Genomic DNA, 16,741 nt, shown 5'->3' with positions numbered 1-16,741 from the left:
AAATACCCTACCTGGAGTGTCTCAGTAAATATGTGTTGTATAAATTTCCTATTTCTGCGTTAGTTGGGGAATGAAAGCACCTTGGTTCCCTCAACACTCAGTGTTCTTAATAACCAGGCTGTGTGTTGGTTCCGAGTGCGAGGAGGGGCTTGGGTTGCTGATGCCCGAGGGAGGGTCACGTGGGCGATGCTGACCAGGACGGGCGTTTTCACTTCCTGTTACCGCCACCCTCGCAGGGCAGCACCAGGCACCTGAGCAGACAGCCCCTGCTGACCACGCGTGCTGGAGTAACAGAGTGTGGCAGGCTTGCCCGGGGCTCGGCCACACATCCAGTTGCTTGAAGTTAATGGAATGATTAGCAGGTTGCACGCTTTGCCAGGCTTCTGTCGCTAGGAAAGAGGAAAGGCAGCCTTTCCCAAGAGTGGGCAGCGCCGTGTCTAAGAAGAGGCGTGGGCTTCCCCGGAGCAGGCCTGCAGGAGCGTGTTGGGGCAGGAGGGGTGGATTTGGGTGTTCCTCGGGGAGAACTCACCTCGGACTCCACCTGTGGGTGCCGAGTGCCGCGCTAAAGAGACTAGAGGACTCGGAGCGCAATGGGGAGGTCGGCAATCAGATAAAAGAGGCGGCTCAGAAGACAGCTGCTGTTGTGGGGCTGAAGTGGACGTTCTCCACAGGTCTGTTTCCAGCCCAGCCTGCCCTAGAGTAAACAGTCACTTTAGAGGAATGGCGTTCTTCGACTTGCAGATTTCTGGACTGTATCACTAGGAGAGGTCGGATGCCTTGCTGAGTTCTATTTTTAGCCGATTGGAGTGAGAGCAGGGGCTCGTGTGCTTGGCACCAGCGAGGAATTTTCCACTCATTCCCCATGTAGGGAATGATCTAACACTGATCTAACGCTGGGCTGTCCGCAGAGGCCTTGCTCAGATTTCAGCCATCCCACCACGTCATCACGCCGACCCGGCTTAGGGTGGGGAGGAAGGGGAGTGGTGCGTGAGATCCTTTGAAACGGAGTCTCTGGGGAGGCCTTTCTCCTGGATGTTCAGCAGAACCTCAGGGCCTCGCTGGACGGCTGCTGTCTCTGTCGAGTCACGATGATGGAGGGGTCGCTCCTGGACGCAGGGAGTGGAGAGTGGACATTCCCTTAGGGGTCACCCCTTGCCTCAGGAGCAGTGTCCGCGCAGTTGCAGCGGTTGACTTGTTCATTCCATTGCAGGGCAGCACTACGTCACTGGGCTTGGCTTGCAGAAAACAAGGAGTAACTTAATTGATGCAGAGTTTTCACAAATTAGAAGAGTTGATATCATTTCAAAAACCAGCACTTAAGGAGGAAGGGCTGCAGCCAGGCTGCTCTGGCTGGCCTCGGCAAGCAGAGCTGGGCTGTGCCAGCGTCTTTGGCAGGGATGCATTCGGAGGCCATCAGAAAGGGTCAGAGAAAACTGATCTGGGCAAGCTAAACAGCAACCCTGTCAGACGTTACAGCCCCACGTAGGCTGTACCGGAAATAAACTGAGGTGCAACCGACAAATCAAGACCAAGGACAAACACAGGGAGGGCAGGGGGTGGGGTGAGGTGTGGATGCAGCCAGGGGATGTTCCCAATGAAACAGAGGGATTGGGAGCTGGCACTGCCTCAATGCCTGGTAGACATGAAAAGCTTCGTATAATGAGTGCTCAGATCCAGTCTGAGGATCGGTGCATTTTGGTCTTGGTGTTGGGTGGACCTAACCATGGGTAGGAGGGGAGAATGTCCATGTGTTAGTGTTTGATGGAGACTGTTGACTCTGGGTTCAAACTCCTGCTTTGCCATTTCCTGGCTTGTTGTGGGTTACTTGGCGGGTTACCTCATCACAGAACCCCAGTTTCATCCTACAGAAAGGAAAATAAAACCCAGGGTCCACTCGACAGTTTTTGGAGGAGTGAATAAGGAGCAGGGCTTTCCCAGCGCTGTGCCTGTCTAGAAGGTGTTCAGTGAAGGTCAGTGTTAGTATTGCCATCGGCATCAGCAGACCTTACCCGAGGTTAGTTATTTTCCTTGACATTTTAGCCATCAGGTCTGTTGCCTGTCTTTGGCGGCTGACCCTTGGTGAGCCGTTTGATGACTTTCAGACCAGTTGGTTTTGCAGTCTGTGCTGGCAGAGGTCAGGGGTGAGGGTGGGGTGCGTCTTCACTGATCTTCCCCAAATGGAGAGGGTGCAGGCCCTCAGATCGCTCTGGTTTCCCTCCTATTTCCCCTGCTATCTCTTCTCCCTTCCCACCCCCTCCCTTTCTTTTCTTGCTTCTTCTCTTTCATTCTCTCACTTGCGTTTCTCCTAAAGCAAAGACGGGTGGGGCAGGCCTGGCCACAGACACCACCAGCAGCTTTTCACCAAACTGACTCAAGTTTGAAGCTCTTCAATGTTATCAGCACTGTCTCCAGCTGAGGCTGCTCCTCCTTCCTGGACCTGCAAGACACTCCTCCAAATGCCAGATTCTTCCCTGGCTGGACAGCGGAGTGTGAGGGGTTGTGATGCGGGACCCCTCCGCACGGCATGGGTGATGTCCAGGGGCATCACCCCAGGGGCTGCTGCAGGAGCTGAGGGAGACGTTGGCTTCGGGTTAAACTAGAGTCAGTAGCCCGGGAGTGAATACCTGGGATGCTGTTTCCGGACTGAGAAGTGCAGTGTTTCAGTTCTCTGGCTGTGCTTTGGAATTGAGGATATCAGTGTTCAAAAGTATTCTTGATAGTAGAAACAAGTTAGGTTTTTCACTAGTTTGAGATTATTTGGGGGTAAATACTGGGATTTACCCTCTCCGGAATACCGAGTTTTCATAACTCGCAGTAGCAAGTCGGCGGCGGTATTACACGGCTGGGAGTGCAAGCGCCCCATCCCCGGGATCCGTCTGGTTAGGTATTTTCTCTGTTCTGGGTTCTCCAGTCTCTGAACGTAGAGTAAAATCAGGACAGAGCCAGGAAGATGCTGTTAAACTAAATAAATATCAGAGAATAAGACAAATGCCAGTTCTAAACACATTCAGATACTCAAGGTAGAAGAGCACCTGTTATCGACAGCATGACATCGGGCTGCAAAGGAAATCAAAGGAAACAACGAGTTGTAATAACGACTAGCACTTGTATGGAGCTTGTAAGTGCCAGGCACGTTCTAGCTGCTTCATGTAGGTTGACTGTTTAACCCTCAGGACAACCCCAGGCGGTGGGTGTGGCATCGAGGCAGCATCGATTTGTGATTAGGGGAATGTCTGCTCTCAGGTGTGATTCCCAGCCTTCAGATTGAGGGAAGGCAAGGATGCTGTGGGCTGGGATGGAAGGAGGGAGCTTCACGAGTGAGATGCAGGTCCCCTGTCCCTCAGAGGGTGTGTTATTGCTCCGTTAGTCTTAAGACAACCGTGACTTAATCATTGTTGATGCCTGTAACTAAAATAACTCTCAGCTTATTATGCAAATCAAGTTTGATTTTTGCATGAAATTCTGACATTGCTTAGCAAATGCCCTTTGGATAACCTGAGACCCTCCCTCCCCTCCACCCACCGTAGCGCACGTGTCACCGGGGTCTAAACGCAGCAGACACAGAAGCGAGATTGTGACAGCTGTCTGTCTGTTCACGTTCGGCACAGGTGTTTCGGAGGTGCTGAGATCAAAGTCAAAGGAGGTTAAGAAAGAAAGAGCATTCTGGATGTTTGTGCTAGATATTTGGTACACATTTTAGCCCAAATCCCCTTTTGGAAATGTTTGCTTTGGGAGTACATCCTGCAGAATGAGAGAGCCTTTCCTCGAAGGCCTGTGTTTTTGGTATCTCTGACTTGGAGAGAATTTACATAACACATCTTTCCTGGTTATTATTAGTAGTAATAAAATCATAACAAATGTAAATATTTGTGGTTACTCATATCTTCAACTGCTTCTCTATTTTGTGTCATAGTTTGTATTTGATTTGAAAACAGCTAAGCAGTCATGTGCTTACAAATGGCATCCTTTGCAGTCAGTCACCAGTGTGAGTTTTCCTCTTCCTCCTCCTACTGATGCAGATATGGGACAAAAAACTTGGAAACCTTATGTTTTGATGTCGGTCTTCTTACAGAGAGAATGGTTCACGTTACGTGTTCCGTTTAGGTATTATTCATTGGGTAGCTAACCGTGCGTGTGTGGACAGAAGGGTAAGTTTAAGGGGACAAGACAGTTGGTAAAATAAGCATTTGGCCTTCAGAGAAATATAGTCTGGACATTTTAACGGTCAAAAGTCTCGTAATAGTGACGATAATTAAAAATGCACAGTAATGGGGAGTAGGAAATAGCTCAGTGGTAGAGCACATGCTTAGAACGCACTAGGTCCTGGGTTCAATCCCCAGTGCCTCCATTAAAATTTTGCTTAATGTGTAATAATATATAACAGTGGATTAAGCGTAGAACATCGACATACGAAGAATGATTGCAGGATGGTGTATACAAGAGTGCAACGCGGAGAAAAGCCCAAGCAAGAGTGGTGTGAATGTTAATGGCAGGCTTGGTGATCTGAACGGGATGCAACTGAATGAGCCAGGCTTGGCTTTGGAAGTGTTTTTTATATGCTTCTATAATGAGAAAATTATCTCCTTAAGGGCTAGACTTACAAATATTTGCTTAATATGATTCATTAATTAAACATGTGAAAATGCTCATCTAGCATAAAACTGGGGGACTCTCGGTATCCGTTTTGTTTTTTGCAGAATGAAAGTGCCCTTGTGAAAGAAAAAGAGCTGTCAATCGAACTTGCAAACATCAGGGATGAAGTTGGTAAGTCGGGCGTCAAACATGAGGACCATAAAGAATGTCTTTTCCTGCTGCCTGTGAGTGTGTAACAAAAGCGATTACGTCTCGGGTCTTAAGCCGGAGCAGACCTGCCGGACAGAGGGAGTGTCTTCCCCGGCACCGTGGTGGGGTCTTGCAGCCTTGCAGGGAGCCGTAATTTCGACGTCCCCATTGTTATAAAGACAGCTTCTAACAGTTCAGAGCGGAGCCGACCAGGCCCGGCTCCTCTCCTCCCAGGACAGCCCCGCCATCTGTGTGAGTGGTGTGCTGTGCAGTGACCCCTCCCTCCAGGCACACCCCACCCCCGGCGGGCACAGCTCCGGGACAAGCAGCTCAGCTCGAAAGGGAACTGAGGCGCTGCCTGTAAGATGCTTCCTGCCAGCGTATACCCTGCCATGCAGTCCTCTGTGGCCTCAAACAAGGTACAGAACACGAATCTGGGGGGGTTAGAAATGCGGGGGTTCATGTCAGAGCGCCTCCTCTTTGGCTGATAGGATGGCGTAGTTCAGGCTGAACCGCAGGAGACCTTGCAAATGACAGGGCCGCCCCCAGACCCCGGGGTGTTGTTAAGTGGTGGGCTTTCGCTCTCGGCCGAAGATCAGACTGAGGATTTGCCATGTTTCAGTTCCTTGACCCCATCTCTCTCTTGAGGGTCGGTCACGCTAGCAAAGGTGAGCCAAACGTGGTCTCATCCCCTTGGCCTGCTGTTCTTTTTGCAGTGAGCGTTTCCCCTCCATCCGGTGTGGTCCTGGGAACAGCCCACCTGTGCAGGTGCGGCCTCTGCTGTGAGCAAAGGGACTTGAGCAGCCCCGCCAGCCCCAGTGGGTGGCAGTGGCATCTGTTTCCAGGCAAGCCGTGCAAATAGGCAGGAGTCTGGAGGCCAGCCTTCCCCAGGGAACATGGGCCCCAAGGATGCGCAGTGGACTGGGCAGTGATTTGCAAACACAGCTTCCCCCGTCCCTTTTTACCCCCATTTTATTCGAACCTTAAAAATTTTTATTTTGTTTCTTCATAATGAGCGTTGTGACTCTTTTGGTCATTGAGGTGGGTCAGCCATGGCCTCTTCTCCCCTCCAAGGAGGGCAGGCCCCGTGGGAAAGCCGCCAGGAAGAGTTCCCCGTCCCCAGCCTCCCCTGTGTGTGATCAGAGCCGCAGGACCGTGTACACCCAGGCTCGGGCACCCACACCTGGCTTCCCTGATGCGGAGCACCAGTGGGTGAGCCCACAGGTGGGTTTTCTGAGCGGCCTGAGGAACAGAAACGGCAGTTTGTGAGGGGGGCTCCCCCGATGCCCAGGGCCACAAGCACGAGTTTCTTGGTGACACGCCTGAGTTCTCAGGTGGTTCTGAAGCTTACTGGTTCTGGGTCTGGGCTTTGGAAGAAACAACCGAGGGCCAGGTAGGGCGAGCTGGCACACGTTTCTGTCCCTAGATCTCCTTCATAAAAAGGAAATTCGATGAAAGAAGAGGGTGGTGATGAAGCAATCTGTACAAGTGGCTCTTGTAACTATTAGGTGTGTAGCGCCTTGAATCTGAAGACAGAAGACGAAACCCTCCATTGCAGGGTGGGCTCCTCCCCAGAGAGCCGTCTGCACCGCCACCCGCCCCCGGGCAAGCTTTGGATCCGGGGGTGTTGTCCTGCCCGGCTTCGTGGGGTGTACCTGATCCAGGACCCCTCCCCTGGGTGGGGTGTCCCCAATCCGGGGCCCCTCTCCCGTGCTTTCCTGGAGCTTCTGAGTGTGGCAGGAGCATACTGGGTTTTGTGTTTAAGCCCATATTTGATTTCTGCACGATTGCTAAGGATAGAACCAGAATTCACCTGCCAGATGAAGAAGCCACGGCGGGTGGGGCGGGGGAGGGCAGGAGGCCTCGGTGGCACCAGGCCTGACCGTTAGCATCTGGGCTTCGGGCCCCAGCGGACACTTTAGCACAAGTACCGGAACCGCTGAAGAGACAGCACTTGTGCGATAAAGACTGGAGTGTGGGGACTCGCTGTTGCCTGTAAAGTCATAAATTCTAGTGTCTTGACCTGCAGGGTATTCCCTTGAAGGCAAAAGGGAACTAAGCTCACAAACCTGACTTTCCAGTGATCATACTGAGAGCTGGTCCTACCTGTCTCCGTACCGCCAGCCCCACCCTTATTTGGCCCCCTTGTCAGCTGAGTCGAGGGGGGCGCCTGGAGGAGAGGACCTCGGGGTGGCTCTGGGGGGAGATGGGATTTCTAGAGGTTGTGAATTCAGACACACGAGAAAGGAAGAAGCGGCAATAGGTCAGAATGCTTTCGGGACACTTATTACAGATCCCAGAACAGGACTGGCTTGTCCCCCATATCTCAAAATTGCTGCTTAAACTTTTTCATAACCATTAAAATACTGCCCTAAATTCTACCAATATTTGCTCCGAAGTATCCATCAGTTGTCCACACCCTTGGTTTGAATAAATTCAAACAAAGATTTTTCACATCTATTCAGAATCAGCTTTCCTGGTGGTTCTCAGCCCTGGTACATATTAATCTCAGTGTAGCTGGGGTTGCCTTATAAAAAGGAAATTAAAACCCTCTCTCTCTCTCTCTCTCTCTCACACACACACACACACACACACACACTCTCTCTCTCTCTCTCTCCTAAGAGAAGACACACACACTGGCTCACAGACCACACAAGGATGTAGTTGGGGACGGAGCCTTTTCGAGTCCAAGAGCAGAGTCCCTGTGGCATGGCTGAAGTTGCTGTCTTCTGGGTTACATCGTACCTCCCGTGGAGACGAGGATGTCTGGCCATCCTCTTGAAAGCTTCTCATTCTCAGGTCACCCACCAGGGATGATGGCTCTTGCCTTGTCTTTGGAGTTGGCCTGAATTGGGTCTGTCCTTGGAAGAGCCCTCCTCAAGATGTACTGGTTGTGGGATGGAAGGGCATTCTGGATCTCCAGGAAACTAGAATCCAGCACCACATCCAGGGAAGGAGCAGCAAAGATGCTAGAAATGTATTCAATATTTTATTTTTAAGCACATCTTAGAATCCCCCATAAAATACAGTTCTTAAAATACAAGGCTTGAATTTTGGATGGACTGGCACTCTCCAAACTTGGAAATCAAACGTTGGATAATTGAAGGTTCACTCTTACATTAGTAGGTACCAAAATTGATTTATAAGATGTTCTTCCTGGAAGCAGATTATTTCCTGTCAAGACCTTATGCGTCAAGTTGTTGGCTGCCTCAGGTGGATACTTATGGTCCTCTGTCCAGCAAAGCTGAGCTTTAAAACATATGAATTAGATGAACCCCACCAGGTAGAAAAACACGCAATAAGTGGCTAAGTTTAAATGGTGCCTCTGGCCGCACTCCTTCCCAGCCAGACCTGAAGCCCCGTTGAGATGTCCGTGCAGACACGAGTTGGACCAGCACTAACTCCAGTGCACAGCTCCCACCAGATTCCTTCCTCGGGGCTACTCAAAGCTGAGGCTCTCTGAATTTGGTGTGAAACTGCCTCTCATCTTGGAAGTTCTCAGTCACCCCAGCTGCTGTCCTCCTGGCCTTATTTACCTGCCACTGCCCCCAGGCCCCAGGGCTGATGGACAGAGCTGCCTTCGCTTCTGTGCGTGGCTTCTGTCACCCTCTCCTCTCTTGAACTTGTCACTGCCTCTGCCCTGGCTCCCCCCACCCCAATCCAGACCAGCCAGTTTTGATCTTTCTGCTTCAGATATAGGATGGACTTTGCGTTTTGATCTCTGCTGAACACTTTAAAAGCACTTAATGTGAAATATAGGTTTTAAAACAGAAAGGAGTGTTTAGCAAAGCAATCATTCTGGCAAAGTTTCAGCTTATTGAAACAAAGCCAAAAATACCTGAAAGTTTTCTATAGCATGAAATAAAGACAGACTAAAGAATTCTGAGAGCTTTGCTCTCAAGCTGTGCTAGGAATCTAAACTTATGACAGTAAGCCCTGAATTGTTACTTATTATGTTCAGTTACTAAATAGGATGAACTTTTCAATTTATTCTTGTGTATAACTAGCAACCTACACACGTACACATGGACCACTGTAAGTGTGTTTGTGAGATGATTTTTCCTTTCAGGGTTATACTTAAAATGTGTCTTCCAATTTATGATCATAATCCCTTATATTTACCTAGTGTTTAGTGCTTAGCAGGCTCTGTCACATGGTATGTTTTATTTATTCATTCAGACAACTCTGTGAAGTAGATGTCAATGTCTTTATTTTATAGAAGTTGAGGCTCCGGAAGATTAAGAGACTTCCCTAAGAGCATGCAGCTGGTATGGGACGGAGTCAAGCCTGAAGCCCAAGTCTAGAACTCTTCTCCATATAGATGTAACTTTCCCACAGCATCCTGAGCCCCACCACCAAAATTTAGCCCCACTAAATTTTTATAATTTTTAATTTAGTAGGTGGAAAAATCAGATAAAATAAAATAGCTTTTCCTGCCAGTTCTATGTGACTTCCACACAAAATCTTAATAGATGCTAGTACAGATCTGTCCAAATACAGATTAGACTATAATTATAGAGCAGTGTTATGTTGATTCATTCTAGGCACATCCGTTTGGATTGATTCAGGAACGGATAACAAACTCCCTAAACAATGGTAGCTTAATCGAGGGAGATTTTTATTCCTCTCTTATGTAAAAGTCACGAGGTAAGAACTTAGAGGCAGGTGTGGTTCTGTTCCACAGAGTCCACTGGGGGCCCCGCCTTCCTGCAGCGCCCTGTTCCCCCTCCCCCGAGGCCATGGTGCTTCTCTGTGGCCCAGGTCACAGGAAGGAGGAAGGAATGAACCAAGAAGCAGAGGGAGGGAAGTTTGGAGGGAAGTTTCCAGGAGCTATACTTCACCTTATGTCTCGGCCAGAACTAAGTCACAGGGCAAACCTAGTCATGAGGGGGACTCGGGAACGTGCTCTTTTTTCTTGGTGATGCCCGGATATTTTATTTCTGTGGAGGAAGTGGGGTCTCACGTGCCTGCATCGGCAGAACAGTCCTGTCACACGAGGTGAATGAGAGCAGAGGGTCTGGCAGAACGTTTGGCTGAACAGGGCGGGTGCGGTATATGCTAATTCCCTTACACTTCACATTAGACTCTTCTGTCTTCCTTCCTCTCACAGCTTTAAAAAGCTGAGTTAAAATGCAAAAACCAAGAAGATACCTCAGGAAAAAAATAACTAATCTTGGGATCCCAAACAATGCATTTTTTTCTGATTTATAAAATTATCCCTTCTAAGCACACCGATTAAAAGACAGTTTGCCAAATTAGGTAAGAAGGCAAGATGCTGCTGTGTGCTGCCTAAAAGAAATCCACTTCAAATATAAAAATATAGATATTTAAAAGTAAAAGGATAAAAGAAAGATATACTGTACTAACACCAATCAAAACAAAATGGGGGTGTCCATGTTAGTGTCACACAAAGCAAACTTCAATACTGTTACCAAGGATGAAGATGACCATCACATAACGATCAAGGACTCAGTTCACCAAAAATGCATAACAATACTAAATATCTGTGTGCCTGAAAGTAGAGCTTCAAATCATAGGAAAGGAGGAATAGACAAATCCACGATTATGGCTGGAGACTCCAGGATTTTCTCCCTACTGAGAAAACAAACAGACAGAAAATCAGTTGGGATTTAAAAGACCGAAACAGCTGTATCAACCAGCTTGACCTAACTGACGTTAATAGAACATTCCATCTACCAAGCAGAATGGACATCCTTCTCAAATGCACGTGGGGCGTTGACTGACATGGACCCCATGCTGAGCCCTAAGACAAACCTCAGCAAATGCAAAAGAACTGAAATCATACAAAACGTTTTAGACTGTAGCAGAATTAGACTGTGAATCAGTGACGTGAAGATACGTGGGACACTCCAAACACTGGGACATTAAACATGACAACCAACACGTGGGTCAAGGAGAAAACCACACGGTAGATTAGAAATTAATGTTGAATTGAATGAAAATAAAAACACAAAATCTGTGGGATGTCAAATTCTCTCTGATCGAGTTGAATCTTCTCATTTAATTTTTCTCAACTACTTTGTGGTAGGTACCGTTCTAGGCTCTGTGGTGGGAGGCAGGTAGCGTTACTTAGAAGAAGGTGTGAGCTGGTGGGTTTAGCTGCTGTCAGAAGTTTGAGCTTGACGATAGAACCTGAGATGTGTTGCCTCAGCATGCGTGGGTCCGGGATATACCTGCCCCTCCTGTAGAAAAATGATGTTCCAAGCTGGGAAGAATTCAAGCCAGTGACGTCAGCTGCCAAGATGAGATTTTATTCCAGTAAATGTAATTTCCTAAAGTCATTTTAGTTTCTATCTCAAACAGGTGCTTACCCATTCACAGTCATATCAAAACCACAGACTCCCTTAAATGTACCAGAGACTGGGTTTGGTTGCCATGGAAAACACACCATTGGGTACAGTTCCACAAAACTGCGACATTCCTTGAGACAATGATTTATTCCAGTTGGCAGCAACACATTTTTGATATTTATAAAATTCTTTGAAGTATATATATACATACACATACCTTCTAGATATTTTATATGAAGATGTCTGGTGATCCTCTAACATATTTACTCCTTTGTGTGTAAAGATAATTCCTTCTGCTATATGCTAATGTTAGTATTTTTAAATCTGTGAGTGTAATTCTTAACCTGAATTGACGGACTAAAACAGGATACCAGGGGCTGCCCGTGAACTCTCCTGAGGACAAGCAGTTTCTTGAAACTTGGAGTCAGCTGCCTCCGTAAAATTGGGACTTCATAAGTCGGATGTTTATAGTGGTGTCCGGGTTACAAAGCTCTTTCACACATTGTTCCTTTTGAGTCTGACAAGAACCCTAGGAGACAGACAGTAAGGTAGATAATACCGCCACCATCTTGCCGGTGAATAAATCATGGCGATAGAGAGCGAAAGCAAACCCCAAATCACAGAACTGTAAAGAATAACGGAGCTGGTCCTTAGCTCGTTCCACCATGACCAGCGCATGCTGCCTTCGTGTTGTAAGATCTCAGTTGGTGTCTGAGGGAAGATAAGAAAAAGCAAGAGAAAGACACGATGTGCTGTATTGATTTAACCTGAAAATTGCTGAAGAGCATCTTACAAAACATAATGTTTTAAATGACAGACAGTCACATCCAAATTATGCAGATAGAATCACCTCCCACTTGTGAGTTTCCCATGCATGTGAATCCCTTCTTTTTCTTTGTATCTCCAGCCCCAGCCCAGGGCTGATCACATGGAATGTGAACCATTCATTGCTTCATTTTATAAACTCGATTGAACCCAGGAGACACACCTGTTAGTGTGAAAGACGGCTGCAACGTGGTCTCTGGCCTCGGGGGACACCCGTGTACTGGAGAGACAGAGGCAGAGCAGGTAGTTAAAACCCAGCGTCCAGAGCAAGGTGCTGAAGGTCTGGGAGCTCAGCGGAGGATTTGTAACCCACTTAGAGGTCCAGCGAAGGCTTTTAGGGGTAAAACAGCTGAGCGTAAAGGAAATGGAGAAGTCAGTGAAGAAGTGATCCTTCCATACACTTGATCAATTACAGAAACAGTGGTAATGACATCATGGACTTAATCTCTCCTTTGGGAAATGGGAAGAAGAGTGAAGAGAGGTGGGCTTTCCATGAGGTGACCCCTAAGCCAGAGGAATAGGGCAGGTGGGTCCGTCTATTGAAACTCTTTAAATTACTTGCATATAAAGCAGGACAGTGTTTGGGATGTTAGACTCCAGTGATTCTGTTTTCATAGATTTTTTTTAAACACTTGTTTTTTCTTGTCTAATGGCATTATGAAATTATTCTCATGTATTCAAGCAACCACATATACCACCAGGGGGAGATTCAAGTACTGCCAGTCTGTTGGCTTAATTTGACAGTTTATTAGAACAAAGTAATATGTAAGTTGCAAAGTTATATTCAGAGCACTCTTTTTGATCATAATTGCAGTTTTTCAGCCAAATGTTTCGTCTTTGGAAAGTTAATTCTGGTTAAAGAAGATGATAACTTGAGGGAGGGGTATAGCTCAGTGACAAGAGTGTGTGCTTAGCACGCACGAGGTCCGAGGTTCAATCCCCAGTACCTCCATTAAAAAAAAAAAAAAAGGACCAAATGAAAAAAAAGAAGTTGATAACTAAGCTAACTCTGCATTGCAAGTAACCCTATAAAGATTTACTAGGTTTGAGTAATAATGAATCTGATCATGACCTCAGGACTTCTTAACACAACTCTTTAAAAAAAAAAAAAAAAGGTACTGATAAAGAATTTGGTCAAAATTTAGCTCATCAGAGTGATCGTTCCGATGGAGAGACCAGACTGGCAGCTAAGTGCGGGCGTTGTTCATGCACCAAGAATGGCTCTGACTTTCAAGGAGACACCTTTTAACTAAGTTTACTAGATCCTGATGTAGAAAACAAAAATACCAACTTATTAATTTTCACTTCACAATGAGAAATTATGTCTGCTTATAGGCAGAGCTACCTACAAAGCTAAAATCATAACCAGAAGACTGCTTAGTGGACCAGAATCAATCCTGTGCCCTGGATCAGAATGGCGTCTTCGCTGAGAGCGCCCCGGGCAGCCGTCTGCACAACTCTCTCTTTTCTTAGCCAGGGACCCCCGTGGGAGGAGATGGAAACCCGGTAGCATGGCCTGGGAGCTTCTGCCGACTACCCGCGCACGCCCTGCCTCCAGCCGTACCACACAGTAGCTGGTTCTGGGCTTCCCATCCCACCGTTCTCAGCTGTCAGACAAAATCTATGAGGCAGCTGTCTGTAAGCAACAGACACCACAGGTCTGTGGTCCTTGAGAAAGGGATCCCACTGAGTCCCCTGTTAGTCCCAGCTTTCTGCCGGGGGTCACTTACCAGACCACAGCACGGACAGGTGCTCCAGGCCGTGACCAACGTCTTGCTGGGCTGAAGAAGCAGATACCAGAGTTCCAGGTGATGAAAGCGGCTAGAAATTGTAGGGCCGAGCACTGGGGAGAAGTAAGCTGGGCAGAGGGGGCCCCCGGGAATTTGCACAGGGGGTCCCCAGTGCTCCTAGGTGAAGCCTAGGCTGCCTATGCCCTGGGAGACCCGGCTGAGGGCAGCTGCCGCAGGCCTGAGCTGGATGGAGGCCCCAGGGTGTGCAGTGTGGGGAGATGTTGGAACTCCAGCCAGCGGGGTGCAGCCAGCTCCCTGAGCACCTCGAGCAATCAGTCAGGACCTGAGGAAGGCCGGACTCTAGGAGTAAGGGTCTCTCTAGGACAAACAGAAGTGGACCCACCTGACAAAGAATAAAACCAAGTCCGGGCAGGTCAAAGGCATCTGGTAACTGACCTGCCAGCCAAGAAAACTCAACACCTGTTAAAGGAAGACAGGGTAACACACACTCCCTATGGTGTCTCATCCACAATGTTGAATGTAGATTTTCAAAAATTAGACTCACAGAAAGCAGGACCCATAATCAGGGAAAAACATAGTCAGTAGAAATGGGTATTGAAATAAGCCAGTTAATAAAAAGTAGTCACTAGATATGCGTGTTAAAATAACCCAGTTGTTGCAACTAGCAGATAAGAAATTTTAAAAGTTATTTTAAACATGTTCAAGCACCTCTGGAAAAAGAGGAACAGACTGAGTAACCAGGTGGGGACGCACAACAGAGAAATGAAAACTACAAAAGAACCAAATGGAGATGTTCGAGCCCCAGAGTCAAATCTCTGAAATGAAAAAGTCACCGGACGGGCTTTAAAGCACGTTGGAGACCGCACAAGAAAGGGGCCAGTGCATTGAAGACAATCAGCAGATATCATCCAGTCTGGAGAACAGAGAGAAAGAAAAGATTAAAAGAAAATGAGCAGAGAGTCAGGGGCCTGTGGAACAGGCAGCCTAACAGATGCGTCATTGGACTGCCTGAAGGAGAAGAGAGACGTTGGGGGGAAATTTAGAAAAAATGATGGGCAAAGACATCTTGAATTTGGTTTTTAAAGAGCAGCCTACAGACCCAAGAAGCAGTGAACCCCAAACAGGATAAACACAAATACACAAATCGCACCTAAGATGTCGTAGTCAAACTCATGAAAACCAAAGATAGGAGGTATTGAAAGCAAACAGACAAAGACACATGTCACGTACAGAGGACAAGGATGTGACAGTTACCCTCATCAGAAACAGACAGAGGCAGTGGAATTTCATTTTCTAAGTGACTAAATGATTAAAGAAAAAAGAATTCAATATCCAGAGAAAACATCCTTTAAAAAAATGATAGAAGCTTGGAGTCACAGGGAAGAATTAAGACTATCAAAGTGGTAAATGTGTGGATAAAGATAAAAGCTGACTAATTTTTAAGTGTTCAGTTCTGTGAATACCTCCACATAATCACCACCCAAGACATGACACATTTACGTCATTCCAGAAAGTTCTCCAGGCCTCTTTCCAGTCAGGCCCACCCCACTCCCTGCCTCTGAAGCAGCCGTTTTCTTATTTCCGTCGTCGTACGTGAGTATTTTGGCCTTGGATTCCATACAGATGCGATCAGACAACGTATAGTCTTTTGTGTGTGGATGCTTTCGCCCCCCCATGAGATTCATCCACGTTGCAGAGTCTATCAGTAGTTTGTATCTTTTTATTGTTTTTTTTAAATTAATATCCATTCATTTATTGAAGTATAGTCAGTTTACAATATGTCCATTTCTGGTGTGCAGCGTAATGTTTCAGTCATACGTATACATTTGTTTTCATATTCTTTTCCGTTATTGGTGACTACAAGATACTGAATATAGTTCTCTGTGCTGTACAGAAAAATCTTGTTGTTCATCTGTTTTATATTTAGTAGTTAGTATCTGCAGCTCTCGAACTCCCAATTTATCTCTTCCCATCCCCTTTCCGCCCTGTTAACCATGAGTTTACTTTACTATGTCTGTGAGTCTGTTTCTGTTTTATAAATAAGTTCATTTGTGTCTCTTTTTTAAGATTCCACATATGAGTGATATATGGTATTTTTCTTTCTCTTTCTGGCTTACTTCACTTGTGTGAAGATCTCCATGTTGCTGCAAATGGCATTATTTTATTCTTTTTTATGGTTGAGTAGTATTCTACTGTATAAATATACCTTTGTATTGTTGAGTAATGTTCCATTGGCCCGGGAATACCAAAATGAATGAGCCATTCTTCCACTAATGGACATTTGAGTTGTTTTGCTGTCACATTTTGCTGTTAAAAATAAGGCTGTTATGAATGTCCTTGCACAAGTATTTTTGTGGACAGAGATATTTTCATTTCTGTCAGTTAAACTCCTACGTGAGAAGTTACTGAGTCATAGGACAGATGCGAGCTTAACTTTAGGAGAGACTGCCTAACAGTTCTGGAAACGGCTGCACCATTTTGCACCATCCCCAGCAAGGTGCGAGGGTTCCAGTTCCTCCATGTCCTTGCCAACATTCGGTGCTGGCAGCGATTTTGCTGTCGGTTTAGCCCCCACCTGCCAGGCTCTGCAGTCAGCATTTAGGTCCAAGTTCACTTTGCTTCAGTGCGTTCTTCCCATCAGAGCTTCGATGCAAAAGCTCTGCCATCCACTTTCTCTCCCTCTCCCATCCCCAAACCCTGTTTCTTCTTCTCTAATTACTCCCAGCAGTGGTGAGTCCATGAAGCGCTTTTTCTGTCCAGTGATGGGAGCTGTGAAGGACTTGGGTAGGAGAGTGGCCAGAAGCGGCCAGACAGAGACACTGTGCCTGGGGAAAGGCTGAAAGACTGGGGCTCCGTCCTGACATTTAGTTAGCATTTACTTGGTCAGCTTAGGGGACCAACTGATTTTTTCTTATTAAAAACATGTTTACAAAAACATTCCGATACTTAATGTAATTCCATGGCCTTTCCTTCAAGTCAGCAACTGGAAAAAAAATGGCAAAAGCATTTCCTGCTTTTCTGCAGGATTATTCTCTTCTGTAAGATTTCTCTTTTCTTCAGTGATTTTCTAAA

At 46.8% G+C, this 16,741-nt stretch overlaps 1 protein-coding gene across 4 annotated transcripts in view; it reads left to right on the top strand.

Annotated features, from left to right (window-relative positions):
- MTUS2 (microtubule associated scaffold protein 2) overlaps positions 1-16,741 on the top strand; it is a 410,325-nt gene that overhangs the window by 345,437 nt on the left and 48,147 nt on the right. For all 4 annotated transcript variants that reach the window (XM_032496368.1, XM_032496367.1, XM_032496369.1 and 1 more), the window contains one exon: positions 4,698-4,764. In XM_032496368.1, the coding sequence (XP_032352259.1) occupies positions 4,698-4,764 (67 nt within the window). The remainder of the gene's footprint in view (positions 1-4,697; positions 4,765-16,741) is intronic.

This window comes from Camelus ferus, chromosome 14 (genome assembly GCF_009834535.1).
Source record: "Camelus ferus isolate YT-003-E chromosome 14, BCGSAC_Cfer_1.0, whole genome shotgun sequence".
NCBI classification, from domain to species: domain Eukaryota; kingdom Metazoa; phylum Chordata; class Mammalia; order Artiodactyla; family Camelidae; genus Camelus; species Camelus ferus.
The sequence above is the reverse complement of the archived record's forward strand: the minus strand, read 5'-3'. Positions and strand labels throughout refer to the sequence as shown.